General features: G+C 44.7%; 1 protein-coding gene across 2 annotated transcripts in view; it reads right to left on the reverse strand.

Moving 5' to 3' along the window:
* KIAA1549 (KIAA1549 ortholog) overlaps window positions 1-22,092 on the reverse strand; it is a 48,346-nt gene that overhangs the window by 8,678 nt on the left and 17,576 nt on the right. The window contains exons 2-14 of one of the 2 annotated variants that reach the window (XM_075210642.1): window positions 14,401-17,100; window positions 13,775-13,863; window positions 7,105-7,282; window positions 6,610-6,740; window positions 6,084-6,267; window positions 4,515-4,574; window positions 3,866-4,011; window positions 3,095-3,272; window positions 2,830-3,008; window positions 1,968-2,176; window positions 1,190-1,317; window positions 861-1,066; window positions 388-611 (exon numbers count right to left, since the gene is read on the reverse strand). In XM_075210642.1, coding sequence (XP_075066743.1) covers window positions 388-611; window positions 861-1,066; window positions 1,190-1,317; window positions 1,968-2,176; window positions 2,830-3,008; window positions 3,095-3,272; window positions 3,866-4,011; window positions 4,515-4,574; window positions 6,084-6,267; window positions 6,610-6,740; window positions 7,105-7,282; window positions 13,775-13,863; window positions 14,401-17,100 — 4,612 coding nt within the window. Of the gene's footprint in view, window positions 1-387; window positions 612-860; window positions 1,067-1,189; window positions 1,321-1,967; window positions 2,177-2,829; window positions 3,009-3,094; window positions 3,273-3,865; window positions 4,012-4,514; window positions 4,575-6,083; window positions 6,268-6,609; window positions 6,741-7,104; window positions 7,283-13,774; window positions 13,864-14,400; window positions 17,101-22,092 lie in introns of both variants that reach the window. The other variant, XM_075210641.1, reaches the window with a different exon arrangement.

Raw genomic sequence — 22,092 nt, forward strand, 5'->3', positions numbered from 1 at the left:
ATCTTCGCAGACATCGTCATCCTGGCCGCAAATCCACTATGTCCCCATGAAATCCGTGCGAGTTTACTGAGTGTTTTTATATCATTTATTGTGGCTATGATTTGCACTGGTCAGGGGTTAATAAATTGTATATATAGGTTACATCTGTACACACCAGTATCTATTTCTATATCCTACGGAAGGGGAGGTCGCAAAACGCGTCGTAGGAACACCTGGAAGCGCTAAGCCTCATCTATTTATTGATCAGTCCTGTGGAACGAGCGATAAGAAAGTACAGTCCCAGCATGCATTGGGTGACAGAACATGCTGGGACTTGTAGTACATTAAGTAGCTAAAGAGTGATTCACAGATTATACATCACTGGCCCCAAGGGGATTACAGCCTCACCTCCTGCGCGGCTCTATGAACACGGCCGGGACACCCAACACCGGATCCAGGATCTTATCAAACTGCATCTGAGCCCTGCGATATATGCGCTGCCGTTCCTTGGTGTCCGTCATTCCCACCACGTCCACCAGAGGGAACTCATAGTGTCCCCTGCGCTTGGCTCGAAGACGGATCTTGTTGCGATGGTGCTCGATCTCCGACTTGTGCCGGAGCGTGGTTTGAATCTGACCAGGAAAGAGATCAGTGTACAGAGACATCACATACACAAGTACACAGTACCCAAAATACACAGAATAAATAATTCCCGTTAACATTTAATAAATCCTCAATACACAAAAAAAAAATAAATACATTTTTGTACGATGTGAAATTTACAAATGTTTACGGAATATTATACAATTCTAATTCTAGGGTTTTTGTGAAATTATGAAACAGGTTGCCCCTTGCACAGTACCACATCCCTGTGAACACACCTCTCTGTTTATCTTGTTAGCCTCCATCTCGCGCTCAGCCACAGACAGACCGTGCATGGGGGGAGCGGCCATCGGCTGCATGGCGATCAGCTGGATCTTGCTGGGTAGGCGCCGGCTGGCTTCGGAGGAACGAGACATCCTGTCTACGTGTTCAAATATGGAAGCGGAAGAATGCTGATCCGCCCCCATGCCCAACACGGGCATCTCTGCGGAGAAAATACACGTTTAACGCGGTCAGGGACAATGTGTACCGCGTAGTACATTATAATGGCATGGTGGAATGGACGCAAGAGCGGCCATCTTGTCACACTCCATGAAGCCGCACTCACCTCCCTTAGCTGTGGATCGCAGGTGGGTCTCACGCGGAGGAGCCGAGGGTCTCAGGGATCCCTCCTCCGCTGATTCCTTTCCGCTGGATGGGTCACTGGCGGTGGATCCGGCGTCTGACGGGGTGACCCTACTGCCAAATAACAGACAAACATGTTTATCTGAAATAATTATCATTGTTATCCATTCACGCGGGTTTATCCCTTCTGTGTTGGTGTTAGAGCGAGAGTGGAGGTTCCCGATACCACTAACAACCACCAAACAAAGCGGGGGGAAGCGCATGACCGTGTGAGCTCGTTAATTATTGTATCCGACCATGAGAGCTTAATAAACATTATGAGCTCCCTCTAAACATGACTCTGCTGTGTTAGAAACTGAGACAGATTTAGGAATAAAGACCCCCAACTAAATCATGATTTAAGGGGTCATCGTGGAGTCAAAATTAAATTATGAATTGCAGCAGATATATTGATCGTCTAAATAGTGTAACGTAGTAGATAGTATACAACATATAGACATATGAAGAACACAGGACATGTATCATGACCATGTGTTCCTGTATCGAACATGCCGATGGCGATCATTAGGGCCACCGGGGCCGAAGGATTGGTTAACGGGTAACATTAAGCCTTGGCAGGACCTGTATGACCAATGCCCGATGTCGCTATCACCTGGATTCTGGTCTATGAGTGCAGGCAATGCTCGTTACTTACAGCTTACAGGTAACTAATGGCGTTATCACAGGAGAGGTAGAATCATTATAAAGGTCGCGTCTCTTACCTGCCCCGATGCCGCCCCACCTTGCTGGGTTTAGCGGAGCCCTTGGACTTTGGAGTCGTGATGTCCCCGTTCTCGGAGGGGGTGGAGTCTTTCAGGGGTCCGTGCAGCACGGGTGGGGGAGGCTCATGGACAACAAGGATCTCATCCTTACTGTGCTGACCCAGATGCTGTTTGGCAAAGTCAAAGCCCTTAACGCTGGGAGCCTGGAGCTGGGGGAAGAGACGAAGTCACATGACACACGGATTCATAGAGGCGAAGTCACATGACACACGGATTCATAGAGACGAGGTCACATGACAGATTCATAGAGACGAGGTCACGTGACACACATTCATAGAGACGAGGTCACATGACACAGATTCATAGAGACGAGGTCATGTGACACACGGATTCATAGAGACGAGGTCACGTGACACACGGATTCATAGAGACGAGGTCACGTGACACACGGATTCATAGAGACGAGGTCACGTGACACACGGATTCATAGAGACGAGGTCACGTGACACACTGATTCATAGAGACGAGGTCACGTGACACACAGATTCATAGAGACGAGGTCACGTGACACACAGATTCATAGAGACGAGGTCACGTGACACACAGATTCATAGAGACGAGGTCACATGACACACAGATTCATAGAGACGAGGTCACATGACACACAGATTCATAGAGACAAGGTCACGTGACACACGGATTCATAGAGGCGAGGTCACATGACACATGGATCCATATTACTGTATACCAGAGACAGACAGTTATAAGCTTTCAGGAACACGAAACTCCTGGAAAGTTACAGACCACGTACACCACATCCTTACACCTGTCCCTACGCAGTGACCCCGGTACCGGCCCTCACCTTCTGCCGCTGCTGCAAGTTGCTCATGGTATCCGGCTGGAAGTCCAGCTTGTCCGTCCGGCACAGCTTCCAGTACAGGATCACTATAATCACCGTCACCACCAACACCGGCACAGCCACGCCCACGATGATCCACAGGTTCTGCGCCTGGCGGTCGGATTCCTGGGCCTGGTTAAGCGCTGGAGTGACAGAGGAGGAATTAATTGGAGGCCTTGGGGGCTTACGGCAGCCGGCCCCGTCTGTGACACCGTACAGCAATACTCACGTTGTGCCACCGCACCCTGCAAGCGGTACCCGAGAATGATGGCCGCCCGCTGGATGTTCACCTCGTTAACCAGGGTGGACGCCTTGTCGGCAGTCAGACGTCGGCCATACTGGTCCTCTATGAAATACACCAACTGAACCGGATCGTCCGAGCCGTCCAGGCGGGAAATATTCACCACCTGGGGGTCAAAGAGAATCAGATTGTATGTATCATTTCCTGCAATCATATATATCATAATATCAGGTAACACCGGACACCCAGATATGTTCCCAGAGTGTGATATCACATCGTTTACATACAGAGTAATATCATTCACTGGCCCCAGACATCTGTATATTATATACTTATATTCCAATATGACCAAGCTCATCTTTATCTGTTCCATCGATGACAGATTATTTATAGGTAGAACGTTCCAACCTCGTTTGGAAGCAAAACTATAAAATTTATTTTAAAATCTGCAGTTTTTTCTCCATAAAGACAACCTGAACCAATCACAGGGCTTCCTGCTAGAACAGGTGTACAGAGTGACTTGTGACACAATGCCGTGTGGTGTATTGTGTGACGTGTACTATGCAATGTGTATCACATGACGTGTACCGCGTGATGTATACTGTGCGATGTGCACCACATGACGTGTACTGCGTGACGTGTACCGTGTGGCGTATACCGTGCGATGTGTACCACATGACATGTATCGCGTGTCGTGTACCGTGTGACGTATACTGTGCAACGTGTACAGTGGTCGATATTCTATCCATCCACACTCACTTGCACCGCGTTGCTCCCAGCATAGCTCGCTCTTTTCCAGCGCCGCTTCTGTAAAGTCGCCTCCCCGATGAGCTGAGCGAGTTTCCTCTCCATCTCCGTCTGAAACGCGTCGTCTCTCAGCTGCTGTTCCTGAACGCCCAGCAGGACTGCCGCACAGGAAGGGAACAAACGGTCACTCAGTACAGACAAGTCTTACGCCCAAGAGTCCGCCCATGATGGAATCAGTCACCGTGTGTATATACATCACATATACCATATACTATGATCACCCAGCTCCCCTGGGTTTTTTGATTAGCTAGAAACACTAATTCTTGGAGTTGCATAAAATCTATATAATACAATAACAATATTAGTTTACTAATTTAACCTTCAGTTTAACAAGACGTTTTGGTGCTAAAATGGGGATTAAAGAGATATGTTATCTGAGGTGGCCGATGAAGTTCATAACACAGCTTTTTAGAACAGTGTAACTCATCTCCGATGGAATACTGTCCTTCAGGATTAGGACACATTAACCACTCCTTTCGCGGGGCACCATCTCAGAAATGCCATTTATATGCAGAGACAATGACTTAGTGACAAATAGACTTTCTGTCATCAGCATCAGACAATGAAATACAGATTTTTACACACTGCGGTGATCACTCACTTGTCCGGAGCCAGGAATCCATCAGGAGCGGAGAGAGATTGAGCTGAGGGTATGTAGATGCTGAACGCAGATAGAAATAACAAAACGAGATATAGAACACAGAGAACTTACTATATAACATATAACTTTTATACAGTACATTGTTATAGTATCTTGATAAATACGCCGATTTGTTACCGCTAATTTAGGTCGATTTATGAAAATATTTACTATGCAAATAATTTATTTTCTGGTCTAATCGGTGTCCTACCCCCAAAAAGCCGTAGCCTATGGTAACACTAGTTTATCAGGAGATGTTACCGCAAAGCAAGTACAAAATCTCTATAATCCCCCGTGATCATGCGCAATCTAGTGGCCGATGTCAAGAAAATTAATTATAGTACTAAAAATAAGTTATGTGCATAGAGATGAGGAATAGATCAGTGTTTTATAGTAATAATACTATCAGGAATTGTCTATAATGTGTTTAATTACAACAGTAATAGACATGATCATCAGCCCTAAACTCACAATAAAAAAACAAAGCCTTTAAGTGTAAATGTCGCACGTCCCTTCCTCTGACCTCAGCGTATTTATCCTCCCTCCGCCTGGGAATGTGGGAAAATCTGTAGCTCAGAATCCTCTTTTGTCCAGACCCCGTATTATTCTTAGCTAAGTCAGTAAAGCGGACAGGAGACTGGGAGGGGGGGGGGGGGGCGGCTTTGTCTATACAAACAGTCGCTGAACATACAATGACATCAGTCACCGATGAGGGGGATATAAAACCACCCACCGGACTGAAATCACGCTCTGTAAACCTCTAGAACAGTAAAAGTGTGATAATGATTTCACAGGTCACAGCATTGTGCTCTGCTGAGAAGCCGACTTGTCACCAGCAATTTGCATCCTCTAATCTATCAATACGACAAACACACTTAAAGGAGACGTCGTCTTTCAAAGATCTACAAGGTAGTACTACTCTCCCCCCCGGTGTTTGTGCACTGTGGACGGGACCCCCTATGTCTGTTGCGCAATACAGTCTTCCATCCCGGAGGATCCGAGATCAGACTGAGCCCAGTTGTGGTCCAGATTATCGCCCCCCCCCCCCCCAGGCCCTGATGTGACTTAGATTTACCACCACTACATATGATGTCTGAGCTTGGATAATATCATTTGTCAGTTGGCTGCACCCAGTAGTGATTTCGGATGGATGGTGTGGCGGTTCTGTGGGCTGACAGCCTCCAACTCTGGCGGGTAACCTCTAATCTCAGGTTCTTCAAGGTGTAAGACTAAATTATATTGGGGATTCTCCTTTCTAAGGGTCTCAGGGGATCGGTGGGTGGGGTCACTGCCAGGTTAGGTGAAAGCAGACAACACCTTTAAAATTTTTAAGAACGTGAAGCGTCAGCGGTTCTTCAAGCCACACCCACATCTGTCCTGACTCCGCCTCTTTCTCATGAGCAACCCTACAGCTTCCTGTTACAGTAACTGCTGAACTATCTACAATTAAACCTGAGAGACTTCAAACTTACACTTTCTCGCCCTTAGACCAGTAGCCAAAGACCCCCCCGAACTCCCCGGCATACTCACGCTCTGCAATCTGTTTCACCGGAAATCCGAGGAAGAAGCTGAACTCCACCAGACTCAGGTTGCGGAGCTGGTCGCTGACATCGGAGCCGTTCATAAAACCGTTGCGGTCTCTGACGGCATAGGAGACCGTGACCGGCGCCTTCCAGATCCCGGCGGGGGGCCGGCTGGATGTAATGTTCACTATCTGAGGGGAAAACAGAGAGAGAGAGCTGCCACCTCAGGTCTCCAGGGGCAATTGGTGGTGGTAAGAGGGGCAACAGAGTCCACCAGAATAGAAGAGAAAGAAATCTTGAATATAGAATGTTGGGGAAATGTATCAATTCCTGGTTTATCTCCGTGCGTTAAGGCGTTACACCCACTCGGAGGGTAAGCCAGGTATACGGTATTGCTGCAGGTGACTGGGGGTGTGGTCTAAGTACACTGGGGGCGTGGTCATAGCACTATAATAGTGACAGTGTTAATATAGATACATTATACTATGGCGGTTCTTGTGATGTAAGAGACAGGACATGTATAACTGTGATACCTGGACCGTGAAGTTATCGCTCTCCTGCCGCAGCCTCCTCACTTCATACAGCGCCAGGCTCAGCCCCTTCTGGATCTGCTCACTGAACGTGCAGAGCCGGATGTCAACCGACTGAGGCACGAACTGGAGAACTGGAGACAAAACAGTTCACACGCGTCACTGAGATACCCGCCATGGTACGGACGTCAGCGCCATCCATCTGTGACATAACCTGGGCATGGGGGCACACTGGCTAGGATAGCCATTGTGGAACCATAAGTCCCAGCGGGCTGAGAGATGCCTCAGTATGGTTTAGACAGTCTATGACAGCGTACATGTAGTTGTTACTCAATTACAGGTTAGAAAACAGATTATTTTTCTGTAAATGGACTCACGTGTCCCTATTCCAGTGTGAGGTGTAGGCACATTCGCTGTTACCGAATCACAAGTGATTAATCTATGTCCAAAGATGCCCGTTTACCTCCCAGAGACCCAGCACTCTGCAGAGCATCTCACCTGTCTGGACGTAGAACCTCTGGTCTAGTCCCAGGAGCGCAGTCTGCAGAGACAGGATGGGGGGGAACCGTCCCAACACGAGGGCGCTCCTGGTCAAAACATTACCCACAGCAATCGCGGTGTAGACGACAGGGCCGGAGGTCACCATAAAGGAAAACCACTCGGACATCGTATAGACCTGCGGAGAGGAAACACAAAGCCATAGTCTTAATATTAGGCCCTGATATATATATATATATATATATATATATATATATATAACAAGCTGTATCGTTCTCAGTACAGACGTTCTCTCTGGAGTTGTGTGTTTCGTAAAATGTGTTATTTGTGTATCCGAGTTTTTATTAATAGGGTTTGTTTGTTTATCCAGAATTAGTCTCTGTGGATGAACTGTTGCTACCGGAGGACGTCTGGGTCACCGCGTTCTGTTGGGTGACGACCGAGGACCGCAGGGACAGCTGTGAGTGTAGAGCAGTGTTGGCTAATCTGTGACACTCTAGATGTTTGTGAAACTACAAGTCCCAGCATGCTTTGCCAATATATAGCAGCTTATTGCTGGAAGGGTATGCTGGGACTTGTAGTTTCACAACACCTGGAGTGTCACAGGTTAGTCAACACTGGTGTAGAGGAACATGATTTGTGCACCAAACAGACGCATCGTTAAGTACAAGCCAAACCCTTTGTATAATCTGTTGTTGGCGCTCAGGGAAGAACAGACCAATTGTTATATTTATTTTTAAATAATTCCCTTCTATATCACTTACTGTTAGTTTCATTGCAGGAAATCTGCATGTATCCTTGTATATATATGTAGATAAAAAGTAATCAATGCAAAAGGAGCTTATAAAAAGACTGTAATTGAGGAAGAGGGTCCTGCCCTTAAGAGCTTACAGTCGCGGGGGCAAAATGTTACATTCAGACTATGCAAAATTTCAAAGGGAAATATAAAAATATATTGGGCCAGACATTAAGGAGCGTAAATGCCGCTGCGCGCCGTATATTGCGTACAATCGTTCTGCGTGTGCCCAGAACCGGACAATACGCCACAGACCGCAGCAACGATTCAAGCTTCGGGAAACTCTCAGGTGCGGGTTTTTCTGTCGAACCTTTTACAGCAGCTACCGCTCCGGTGTAAGTGCTGATTACTAGTGATGACGGCTGTGTGTACAGCTAGAACATGTGTCTGCAATCAGGGGCAAATGTAACAATGTATTTTATGTACAGTAAACATTAATAACATTCTAATAAATGTATTTTATAGAGAAAAAAAATGAATGATGAAAAACATTTTTACATTTTTAATGACTATGGTCCTGATTCATTAAGGAAAGTTAAACAAAAGTAACTAAGGCAAAACCATGTTGCATTAGAGGGGGAGGTAAATATAAAATGTGACGGCAGATTTATATTTGGGGTAGGGCATGTCCTAGATCAACTTTAAATGTCAGTGTAAATATGAAGCTATCAGGTATTTGTGTGCTACATGGAAAAACAGGCAGTATTTTCCTTATGTGCAAAATAATAAACTAACTTGCACCCCTTGTATTGAAACATGTTTTTGTCCAGAAAAAAAAAGAAAACTTCCTCAATTTTTTGATTAACTTTTCTTAATGAATTAGGCCCATTATTATTAACAGGTGACATTAATTAATTTGTTGTTTTTTGTGTGTGTGTTCTGAGGGACTTTATATTTCGCATAAACATTGGACGTATTCTGCAGCGTATTGTCCGTTAGAGCAGAGCGGACCTATGGCCTGATTCATTAAGGATCTTAACTTAAGAAACTTCTTATTTCAGTCTCTTGGACAAAATCATGCTACAATACAAGGGGTGCAAATTAGTAATGTTAAATACTGACTGTTTTTTTCATGTAGCACACATATCAACATTAAATTTCAGTGTACAAATAAGCTATCAAGTATTTGTGTGCTACATGAAGAAACAGTCAGTATTTAACTTATGTGCAAAACAGAAACCTAATTTGCACCCCTTGCATCGTAACATGGTTTTGTCCAGGAGACTGAAATAAGAAGTTTCTTAAGTTAAGATCCTTAATGAATAAGGCCCCTAGACCCATATTCATTAACATCTTTACATCCGCTCCTTGATAAATACGGATGTGCGTATGGCCACTGTTTATATACCTATACACACGCACAGTTTTTGGGAGCTGTTCAGTAAACATACATTCTGCGTTTAATAACAGAAGTGTGAGCTGCCATGATGGACATTCAGTACACTGTCTCTTTAAAAACTCTGATCCACTCCGGAAATTTGCTGGCGGAAGGAGACAATTACTTACAGTCAGGGCCCCACGGGGGAGGATTTCAGCTGTACTCTTCGTACATCCCCTCTCCAGAGACACCATAACACTATCCCCCCCCCCACACACACATTTCTATGTCATGTACTAAGGAATCTCCCGCTCGCTCTGGAAGATCTACAATGTATATGAATGTTTCTATATTTATCTGCCTAGTGAATAATACATGTGAGATCTTCCAAGGTTACTACAAGCGGGGAAACAAAATTACACATCCAGACAAATCGCAGTTATTTCAGAAAACAGACAGCGCCTCTCTTTTATGCTTCGGACATACAGGCGTTTCTATAACGCGGATTTGTGCGTTTTATTGATGGGGCATGCGCGGTAACGCGTTCATTTAAATGGGGGATTCAGGGACATGAGCGTTGTTTTTCTCTTTAGTGTCTTTAGTTCAAAAATGGAACAGGCAACTTTTTACCCGTAACTTTGTGGGGTTTCCAGCCTTCCGAAAACCTTCAATGCCCTCTGTTCCAGGGGTGGGCGAGTTTCTGAACCGTGGGTGAAGCCTTAGTTGGACCCCAGGGTAAAGGGACACCCCCTAGCCTCGCTGGTCTTGGGGTTTAGGGATAGAGGGGGCTTTTCTAAAATCCTTTCCAAAAAATGGTGTCATCACTCCTTTAACATCCAACATATGGAGGGAGCGTCAATAAACCAGTCCCCCTAAACAAAACATTTCTTCCCACAGTCCAAGTCTGAAAAAAATCCTTATTATTATTTATCTAAATAGTTTTCATCAGAACCGTCCAATTTGATAGGCGGAATTTCTTGCTTTACATTCTGGGGGGGCTGGTTCATCGCCCCCTCCAGCTGTTGGATGTGAAAACCACGATCACATCCTATACACCAGAGACAAACATATTGGTCCTACACCCAAGACGGGATGTCACAGCCGGAGTTTAGTCTGCACCAGTGATCTCTGCTTGGAAATAAGTGGATTTAATTCTGAGCAATAGAATCTGAGCTACAATGTTTCAAAGATATTTCATAATGCTTTTCTTTTTCGATAGCAGAGGTGAGAAACCACCTACAGACTAGGAGGGCATGATGAGACTTGTAGTTCTACAGGCTGGCGAGCTCTTTCCACCCCTTCCCACTCCCACTAACTGTTCTCAAATCCTCTCCAAGCTTCCAGCCGCAGCTGTCACTGGACCCACAGGAAGGGGCTAGATATTGTCAGAAACTTAGAGGCGCTCCCTTTTTCCGGGTAAAACAACAAAACAGGCACGCCTCCCAAATTTACTGCGATCCCAATAATGTGTAACAGCTGCCTCATTCAACAGAACAAATCCAGGTCAGCGTCACAGAGGGCGATGGGCGGGCGACTGCGTGGAAACACTTTCCTAAAGCCCTCTAGAAAATCGATTGCAGGTTTCTCTTGTAAACTAATGCCAGAGGAGTGGGCAGCATCTCCCAACCTCCGTCTCCCCTCCTGGGGGATGGAAGGATCCCAGCACCGGAGTTTGTATCAGCCAGAGAAGCTTTATTCACGTCATATAAACATTCTAAGAGTCATATTCTCATAAGGGACAAAAGAGCAAAAAAAAAATCCTTCTACAATAATTCTCAGATCATCAAAAACTTTGTAGAATCATTAATAAAACAGCCATAAGAATTACAGTGATTCTACTGCAAAATACACAAAACACTCTCAAAAATATTTCTGCATTTAAATAAAAAAATTATAATATCCTTGTGAATAAATAGGTAGAACGAAGGCAGCTCTAAAGCTATAAGAGGAAAACATATAAATACTGTCAAATAATATATTATATTTCAAACTGGTTGTTGAATATGTAATTGTGAACAGTATTTACGTCAAGTTAAAAGTCTTTGTTGGCACAGAGAGAGTTATGGAAAGACTGCGCAAGACTGCAGAGTAAGGGGAAAGAGCAGAGTAAGCAGAGAATAGTAAGGAGAGAGAGCAGAGTAAGGAGAGCAGAGTAAGGAGAGAGAGAGAGCAGAGTAAGGAGAGAGAGAGCAGAGTAAGGAGAGCAGAGTAAGGAGAGCAGAGTAAGAAGAGAGAGCAGAGTAAGGAGAGAGAGAGCAGAGTAAGGAGAGACACGGCAAAGTAGAGAGAGAGCAGATTAGGAGAGCAATGTAAGGAGAGAAAGAGCAGATTTGGAGAGCAGAGTAAGGAGAGACAGAGCAGATTTGGAGAGCAGAGTAAGGAGAGACAGAGCAGATTTGGAGAGCAGAGTAAGGAGAGACACTACAGATTAGGAGAGCAGAGTAAGGAGAGACACTACAGATTAGGAGTGTAGAGTAAGGAGAGACACTACAGATTAGGAGTGTAGAGTAAGGAGAGAGAGCAGAGTAAGGAGAGAGAGAGAGCAGAGTAAGGAGAGAGAGAGCAGAGTAAGGAGAGAGAGAGCAGAGTAAGGAGAGCAAAGTAAGGAAAGCAGAGTAAGGAGAGAAAGCAGATTAGGAGAGCAGAGCAGAGTATGGAGAGATAGCAGTGCAAGGAGAGAGAGCAGAGTAAGGAGAGAGAGAGCAGAGTAAAGAGAGCAGAGTAAGGAGAGAGAGCAAATTAGGAGAGCAGAGAAAGGAGAGACAGAGCAGAGTAAGGAGAGAGAGCAGAGTAAGGAGAGAGAGCAGAGTAAGGAGAGAGAGCAGAGTAAAGAGAGCAGAGTAAGGATAGAGAGCAAATTAGGAGAGCAGAGAAAGGAGAGAGAGAGCACATTAGGAGAGCAGAGTAAGGAGAGAGAGAGCACATTAGGAGAGCAGAGTAAGGAGAGACAGAGCAGATTAGGAGTGTAGAGTAAGGTGAGAGAGAGCAGAGTAAGGAGAGGGAGAGAGAGCAGATTAGGAGAGCAGAGTAAAGAGAGAGAGAGAGCAGATTAGGAGAGGGAGAGAGAGCAGATTAGGAGAGCAGAGTAAGGAGAGGAAGAACAGATTAGGAGAGCAGAGTAAGGTGAGAAAGCAGATTAGGAGAGCAGAGTAAGGAGAGGGAGAGAGAGCAGATTAGTAGAGCAGAGTAAAGAGAGAGAGAGCAGAGTAAGGATAGAGACAGATTAGGAGAGAGAGAGCAGAGTAAGGAGAGAGAGAGCAGAGTAAGGAACGAGAGACAGTAGAGTAAGGAGAGAAAGAAGAATAAGGAAAAAGAGAGAGCAGAGTAAGGAGAGAAAGCAGATTAGGAGAGCAGAGCAGAGTATGGAGACATAGCAGAGCAAGGAGAAAGAGCAGAGAAAGGAGAGAGCAGAGGAAGGAGAGAGCAGAGAAAGGAGAGAGCAGAGAAAGGAGAGAGCAGAGAAAGGAGCGAGCAGAGAAAGGAGCGAGCAGAGAAAGGAGCGAGCAGGAGAGAGCAGAGAAAGGAGAGACAGAGCAGAGTAAGGAGAGAGCAGAGTAAGGAGAGAAAGAGCAGAGTAAGGAGAGAGCAGTATAAGGAGAGAGCAGAGTAAGGAGAGAGCAGAGTAAGGAGAGAAAGAGCAGAGTAAGGAGAGAGCAGAGTAAGGAGAGAGCAGAGTAAGGAGAGAGCAGTATAAGGAGAGAGCAGAGTAAGGAGAGATTTTGTTTTGCAAGATGAGATTATTTAAATGAAACGTAATTAACAATGCAACAAAAATAACCTTTCAACGCACAAAATGTCAAATTTAATACCTAAATGAGGTCAAATCGAGCAGTACTTTAAGAGAAAACAATAAAAGTTGAAGTTACTGAAGGGGGTGGTTGTAAGACCGACTGAAGTGAAGTATTCACAGTTTACGTCCTCTGCATTTCTGGTCGAAAACTTAAACCCGCAAACGTCGGGAAATGCATCATTACGCGTTGCCGAGGTTTCGCAAACCGTTATGTTTCTATTAAAGTGTTAAACATGCAGTACTCTTAGTCTGCCACCAGATGTCACATGGGAAAAATTGATGAGCCAGGAACTCCATTCATGAGCAGCAAGAAATTTAGTCTGATCAATGACTTTTGCGATGAGTGGACATTACTATTTTGAAGATGGTTTCCAAGTTGACAAATCAGTAGCCTCTTACTGAAGCACCCTAGCGGGATGTGACGGGGAAAACGGCAGCTGCTCAGCCACAGCAAAATCAGGTCCCTTTTTGGGTGTCTCTGCCACCGATCTTTAAGTAGCCATTAAATTACAATGCAAATGAAAGATGAAACACTTCAGAGGAATGTCTAACAGACAGAAAATGCAAAACCCATAAACACACAGGAATGCAACATTTCAAGATTGTAAAACTGCGATCTGTGTGTGCGCTCTGCACAGATGTCAAGCCGAGGGTTAGGCATGTTGTGGTGATAGACAAGTGATCCGTAAGCACAGACCAGATTTGTACACTGGGGTAACATAGCGCCAGCGCCCAGAGAGACCATAAGTCGGTTTATTACACTCACCTCCAGCTCAACAGAACGATTAAAATGTAGCGTTAGAATTTCCTTGATTGATTCTGTAATGTTCTCAATGTTTGATCCACGAGACAAAACTGAAAAAAAATAAGGTACGGGTTAATTAATATTTTTATACAGATGGCAGATAAAGACCAATCATCCCATCTAACCTGCCCATTTCACCTAATAATGGTTTTCGACCTTTAGTTATCCGGGGTGTATTTAATTCCTCTTTCGCTACTTCATCTGCTTTGAGCTTTTTCCAAGATCTCACTACTCTTTCTCCAAATACTTTTAGAAAGTGTCCACTGAAACTATTTCAGAAACAAATTAAGGTTCAAATGTTTTGGTTTTTTTAGGGTGTCAAAGGCAGATCTGATTGGACGGCTATCTCAAAGGACTCCAACACCATGAGACGGGGGACAGTATACCGGTAGTTGAGGGTGCCACAAGCACTGTGCTTGTTGTAAGGGGGTGTAACATCACACCCTTCTCCAGATGATGAATATATATTGCCAGAAATCTGAATTTCCCAGGCATATAATCTCCCCACTCCAAAACGTTTAATTGTTTTAGCATCCAGTGGTGTGATAAAAAAAAAAAGAGATTATCAGTTAGACCAGGCTACTTACCCGTGGTAACCAGATACGGTTCTGGATTGGAGACATCACACACCAGGATGGGTCTAGTTGTGGTCAGAGAAGATGAAGCTGTAAGTCCAGAGGGAGGCGTGACTGGCACAGAAGGTGGAGAAGTTGTTGTGGTAATTTCAGGGGTTACGTACTTGGCCGTGGTTGAAGTGGTTGTACCCTGTGTGTTATGAGAAACAGTTGACGTGGAAGTAGTTGGTATAAAAGTTGTGGCAATCACCGTCGTCGGATGGGTGGTGGAAGAGGAAAGGCTGCTACTTGGAGTGTGCGAAAAAGTCAATGTAGACAACAAGGTTTGAGTTGGCTGTGTACTCAAAGACACCGGTAAACTTACTGTAGACGGTGAGATTGTAGTTGATAAAAAGTTTAAGGTAGATGGCGAACTTAAAGTGGCTGTGAAGTTCATTGTAGATAACAAGTTTAAAGTGGATTGCAAGCTTATTGTGAGTGGTAAGCTTATGGTGGAAGTGGCCGACAAGCTCGGAACAGGTGAAATGCCGCCTGTTAGCAATGTATTTACTGAAAAAAGCAAGGTATAGGCCTCCAAGGTGTCCAAAACAGATGTAGACATGGACATCGGTAGTTCTGTCGGTAGAGGACCCATGGTGAGCATTGAGGTCTGAAGAATTTGTTCAATCGAAGCACTGCTGGTATGATCAGAATCAAAAGAGTAGGTTGGCAAGGAAGGTGTGGCAGCACTCAGTAAAGTTGATGACAATAAAGGCAGTAAAGTGGTAGCACCAGAGAAACTTGAGGTATAGAGAAGGTCCAATTCGGATTGCATGGTAGGTGTCCCCTCCCAAATCTTTGAGGACTCTGAAAAGACACTTGAACTTCTCTCTGTCCAGTCAGCACTAGACGATGGAGTGAAGGAGAACAGTGAAGTGGCATTTGAGGTGTGCCATGGCATGACCTCACCACTGACGGTTTCTACTAGCGTTGTAAAATGTATCTCCAACATAGAGCTACTGAACATGGACTGAGATATTGCAAGCATAGAGGAAAAGTTCTGAGGTGCAAGTTCCGATAAATCACTGGATGACGTGAGGGGAAAGTCTTCTGGTAATGAAGAAAACATACTGCTAAGATCAGGGGTGGTGGCCACTGAGAGATAGCTGGAGGCCAAACTGGACATTTCCTCAGACACGTCTACCACAGGAGATACGGTTTGGGTGAAATACATGCCAGATTCAGTCAGAACATATGCAGGGGCTTCTTTTGTGTTCATAGATTCAAAAACAGAACTGTCAAGGAATGGTGTCCATATTGGTATTGATGGGGTAGTAAAAGTTGACCCAAGCTCAACAGATGGCATAGAAGACACAAGCAGTTCCGTAAGCGAGGGCGATAAACTAGTAGAGTCTACTAGAGAAGTCAAATGCGTCTCCAGGTCTAAGCTTTGTGACGGAAATACGGTGGCCATCTGCATTTCAGTAAGACTGGAGTCAACAAGTCCTGTGGAATCCATGGGCGAATTCAAAATATACATATAACTTGAAGTCAAGGGAACTACTGGAACTGAAGAATAAACAGAATCGACAACTTCAATGGTGGACTCAACTAGGAACTCTTTGTCGGACACTACACTGGTAGGCCTAACTTCCATAGATCCTGAGGGTTTGATGCTTATTGTTTCCAGGTAATCCTCTGACCACCAAAGAGTGTACATAAAATCAGAGGACAATGTAGAAGAAGGCATGACCAGTGTCTGCTCATACTGAGAAATAACAGTCGGCACTGGACTTTCGACCAAACTTAAAGTACTATCCTTGCTTCCCACCAAGAGACTTTCTGAAACATCTGGAACTTCACTCTGAGATACTTCATTTACTACAGAGGAAATGGGTAAAGGAGTCATTAACAAAGTCACGCTAGGGCTGGTGGTTGAATCATATGCAGTAATAAGCCCTAGATTTGAGAACATGGTATACAAAGGATTTTTGGTAGCAATGCTGGTGGCATCCTCGGTGATGGCCATACTTGTCATTTCCATGCTACTCTCCAGGATAGATGATTGATCTGTCAGAGAGGCCTCTGGTGAGCTGGAAACAACCAATGTACCTTCTACCGTGGAGTCAAAATGAGAAAACGTGGAGATTTGTCCAGACGAGGAACTTTCAACCACAGAACTTTGGATTCCATAATCTGTGGAGGAAACTTCTGAATATTCTGCTGAGGATGGAAATATTTTGGTACTCCAGTGCACTTGTGTGAGACCGCTAATCGACTCCAGCTGTGGAACAATCGTGCTTTCTTCAGAAACAAAATGAAATTGATTATATAGACTTGATTCTAGAACCACAGAGAGTGGTATGACTTGAATGGCAGTAGATGTTTCCATTACATTGGAGCTTAATTCAATGATGTCCGATACTTCGGTTTTCATTGAGTTATGTAAATCTTGAGTGGTGGCCAACGATAGGGGCAGCTGACTAGTAAGGCTTGGCATTAATAAGACATCATCTTGTAGGACAGCCTCACTGGAAAGAGGCCAGGCCGTGTTCGTGGGCTCCACAGAGGTTACTGAATCCAGATGTTGAGGGGTCATCGCTGCCGACGACGCTGGTTCAGCCAAGGTATTATTTACTGGAAAGACATCGACGAGTTCTTCTGGGAGTGACGCATTTATAGACAGATTTGAATTTTCGTTTACTTGCAGGAACAAGGGGCCAAAATGGACAACTGAAAAGAAAGAAAAATGCAAATTAGTATTAAACCTTAATCATCATTAAACACAATACCATGGAAAGTCGATAATAAGAATTCAAATATGTAAATCTTTAAGGCGGTGGCATTCAGATTACCAGACGCAGGTTTCTGTTTTACAAAGATGTAGCAGTTTAACGAACGAGTTTAAATGCGGGATCCTGTAGGAGGTTCGTTTACTAAAAATAAACTTGTGTTTTAGGAAAGTGACAATTGAAAATGATGAAACAGAAGCATTTTTCATACTTCCGGAGTCACTCAAAGCAGGTGTTAAAGAGCTTGCAAATAGGTTATAAATAGGTTTATACCATATCCACACCTACCCGCTGTGAAAAAAAAACCTGTTTTGTTAAAAATGAATCTATATAAATGGACAGGAAATGCAAGTTAGACTGTTTCACGTAACATTTAGTGGTGGAAATATATATCTGCCTTTGGCGTACGTAGGAAAAGACACACAGAAGAAAAAAACTTGCTGGCGTCCCTATTTAGGGATGCAAACAGCTCAAAAAAACTGGTACTTATGCCAGGCGTACCCTTTATAAATGTGTGTATGTACTCCTGACGGAAGCGCAGGATATACAAGCGCAAGGGGCGCTATGACTTGAAAGGAGCAAATTGAGCAAATAAACATCACTGCTTGAAGATTCTGTCTGTGACTATTACCTGCTGTATCCTGTGACCAACAGATAAGAGCTTACACTCTAATCCGTACCCAGACTGCCCTGTGTTGAAACCAGCGTCTCTGTGTCAACGCTCTGCCCGCTACCCAGCAGTCCTGATCCATAGTAAGCGGGCAGGAGGTACCAGCCAGCCCACAGCAAAGAGGCGCTGCAGCAGATATACCAGCTACCCCAGAGAGACGCAAGATTCTTCTACATCTACTGTGCAGTTGGCATTCGCAGTCGGCGAGTGTCTGGTGGCAGGGCGACACCAGTAGGAGGGGTCAGTAACAGTCGGTTACGGACGGTGAGAAAGAAAGACAGAAAAACTGTGCAGGAAGAACATCCCTCCGTTCCTCCCCCCCCCCCCTCCCCCTCCTACAGAGCGGGTGGTGAAGTAAGCCAATCCGGTCACAATGTCTTACACCTGTATACCGTATCCTAAGTGCACAGCTATACCTGTGTATAACCCTATCTGCAGAATTTACCTGCAGACTGTCAGCTGAACATGGGCAGCACGGTGGCTCAGTGGTTAACACTTCTGCCTCACAGCACTGGGTTCGATTCCCAACCATGGCCTTATCTGTGTGGAGTTTGTATGTTCTCCCCGTGTCTGCGCGGGTTTCCTCCAGGTGCTCCGGTTTCCTCCCACACTCCAAAAACATACTAGTGGGTGAATTGGCTTTTATTAAATTGACCTTAGTCTCTCTCGGTCTGTCTGTGTGTGTCTGTGTGTGTGTGTGTCTGTGTGTGTTAGGGAATTTAGACTGTAAGCTCCTATGGGGCAGGGACTGATGTGAGGGAGTTCTCTGTACAGCGCTGCGGAATTAGTGGCGCTATATAAGTAGCTGATGATGATCTTCCTTTGCATGGTGATTCTGGGATTATTGCAGACTGAAGCGTAGCTCTTATTTCCCACTACAGAGAGATCTAACGCTGCATTTTCCCACAATCTATGCTGCATTCTAAATAAAAGCAGCTTTGACTCGATGCTTCTTGTGATAGAGAAGGTATCTAGGGAGCGATGTTTAATTCAGCTGGAGATTACTAACTGTGAATCTATTCATCTCCCGACATTATCCTCTGACAAGGACACAGTTTGTCTTGATGAGCTACAGACCGATAGTAACACATTTAGTGCCAATCTGCATCAATACAAACGAGGCATAAATAAATATCTTCACTTGCGGTTATTCTGGGAACTGCGTCAATTAATGGCTAACGGGATCCCCGGGGAATACACCTAGGTACGGTCACTCTGGCAGCAGTAGCCAAACGAGATAACCAAAAACCGTCACTGTAGACTCCACAGGTCTCCAATTTCCACCAGAAAATGCCTCTTTGGGGGAACAGACGAGAGCTGACCAACCAAAAACAAGAGGCGTCATCACACCAGTAATGGGAACGAAAAAACAAGGCGAAAAACCCTGAAACAGACTTAGTGGTCAACCTTAGTCGTCATATTCTAAAGGTCAACATGACATTTTGTCCAAAGGCCTTTTTTTACATCCTATATAGTCTTTGACCTTTTTTTTTTTCCATATAGGCAGATAGAAATGTCAGAGACTATCGAAAATGAACGACGACTTTGGGAACTTATCATCTAAACAGTCACCTTTTAAATCTAATAGCATAAGGTACTAATCCTTCTAATAAAAGATTTATTCAACCAGATGATCAAAAACTATTGGAACATTTCCCCATCACTCTACGCCCGTCAACATCACACGGGCACAGCATCCAGCTGTCCAAAATGATGGACATAATCCTAATTGTACATAGCACTGATAAGGAAGATACTGACGTTATATCATAATTATAACCTGAAAATTTAACGGTAACTATTTGATTTGTCAGTTTGAAGGAAATTACATTAAATTTCTGAGCCATTTCTATACCATAGTGTTGCATGACGTTGATTGAAAGTGGGTCGACCACCTTTGACTTCCATTTGACATTCCAGTGCTATACACACTTCTAAGATCTAGTCAATCCCCCCATTGTTTCAATCTTTCTATGACCAAAATTTGGATTTTTTTTTTATTTTTTTTACCTTCTTGAGAATACACCAAAAACGTATAATCTGTACCTCCTTCACCATCTGAGAAACCCCCAGAAAACAGGCTGAGGGAGGGATACTCTGATTGAGCCGAAAGAACGTCATTTGCAAAATGCGCAGGATGCAAACCCCAAAACCCCACACCGCCTGAATGGTCCACCTACCCTCCGGTCTCAGGAGAAGCCTACACACACTACAAGAGCGTCTCGGTGTGCAGAGACACAGAGAAGCCGCACTCTGCAAAACGTATACATCCATCCAAGTCTGTCCTCCAACCACCGTAGAGCCAATCCTTCAGCCGACATCAACTTTTCAGCCCGTTTCCTAAAACATTGTTCGGTTTAGTTCATTTATAATTTAGGCACATTGTGAGAGATAAGGGGCATCAGGAATATTTTGATCAGGGGTCTATTATTCTAGTCTAGTGTTCTCCACAACAGTAAGGAGCAAAACAAGCCCCATTAAAGCCCAAGACGAACGGTTCTGAGACGGAGCCAAATTGTCCCTTTTGCAAGTGAAAATGGCCTTACAAGTGGATAGTTGTCCTTTGTTTAATAGACAGAGTATGAGAGAGAAACAGAACTCCCAAAAGATTTTGGGGGTTTTCTATTTCCAAGTTTATTTGTAAGTTTAATAAAAACTGGGGAGATTGAAGTGTGAGTTCTGGTTGCAGACAGGTAGCTCTCGTCTTGCTCATTTACAGATTGCAAATTTTGTAAAAAAGCCTAAAATATTTACACCTTGGTACAATTAAATAAACTTGGCTTTTTCTATAGCTGCACAAGCAAAATAAAAAAAAACTGAGAAACAAATAAACTTATATACACTACTCCTTGTCGGACGCTATTTCCGGCAGCAAGAAGCTGATAATTTTGACTCGTTACAATTTGGACGACCGCTTCTGCAGGCAGATCCCAGATGTCTGCGGTGCCAGAGTTCTAGCAATTATGATTTTGGAAATTTATTGCTACAGCTTTGAGGATTTCCCAATCATATCGCCGTCTCGCCAGCCACACTCGGCTTTACATTTTTAAATAAACGTCATATCGCGAGAAGCTACATGCAGATCCTGGCAGCAGAAGACTCGTCTCCGGATACAGGACAAAGAACACGTATGTGATTTCAGCAAGAAGACATTTTATTTCTGTAAGAGGAGCTGCATTGACTGATGAGTTTCTGAGAGCAGAGCACGAGGGAGGAGTAGGGGGGGGTGTTCATTAAAATTCAGGCCACTCCGTCTCCTAGTAACGGCGCTGTCCTCCCGAGGCCTGTACCCAGTCTCAGACACGCTGCACCAGTACGGACAACGAGCACTACATCACCTCCTACAGAGAATACTCCAGTTTAGTTTAAAACAAAAATAAAAAAAATATTACCATAAAGCAATGTGTTTAACGTTACACTCCCAGGTAGGGTTAAAAATGACAATGCCTAAAGCGCCATTCATCAGAGACCCCGGCTCCTCTCACAGACTTGGCCGAAAACTGGAGTTGTGCAGATTTACATCATTCTGATCAACCCCCTTAGTGCCTTGTATGGAACACTCATACGAGACAAGACTGCTTGAAAACAGGTTTGGCTGAGATGTGATTGATGTTCCTGTTCTCAAGTAAGCAAGTGGTAAACCGGGGGGGGGGGGGGGGTTTCCAGGCTTGGAGGGGGGTTAACTAGTGCCTGGGAACCCCCTCCAAGCCTGGGGCACTGTATAATTGAAGTGGATGGACCCTGCCCCTGCTTCACACGGCTCTGCTTGAAAAGGGAGAGCTGGGTGCACCTAACAGTAGTGCACGCAGCATTGCCCAAGTATATTATGGGGATAGAACGAGTTGGAGAGCTGCCAAACACGGTCTAAAATTATAGCCACGCCCCCATGCATGCTGGTCACGCCCACTGGCGACATGGTGTGGAAACCCCCCTCTGCAAATCCTGCACACACACACAGAGTGGTGGAAGTGGGGGGTATACGGGTAATGTCATACCGCCACTACTCCTACTGCCTTCTTTGTAACACTAGCACATTCCAATCACTTACATTCACATTACATTTTTCATACCGCCACTTCTAAATTTCCTCTCCGACCACTGACTGGTAACGTATGTCAAACGTGAACAACATGGCTGAACGGATCCATTCCCGTGACCTATAATCCAGACCTACGTTGTAGGTTCTGCTCCATCCAGTCCCTGTGTATTTTGTGTACAATCCCCACTTACACTGACCCAGGACTCCTTAACGAATGGGCTGCA

Source organism: Mixophyes fleayi, chromosome 4 (genome assembly GCF_038048845.1).
Source record: "Mixophyes fleayi isolate aMixFle1 chromosome 4, aMixFle1.hap1, whole genome shotgun sequence".
NCBI lineage: Eukaryota > Metazoa > Chordata > Amphibia > Anura > Limnodynastidae > Mixophyes > Mixophyes fleayi.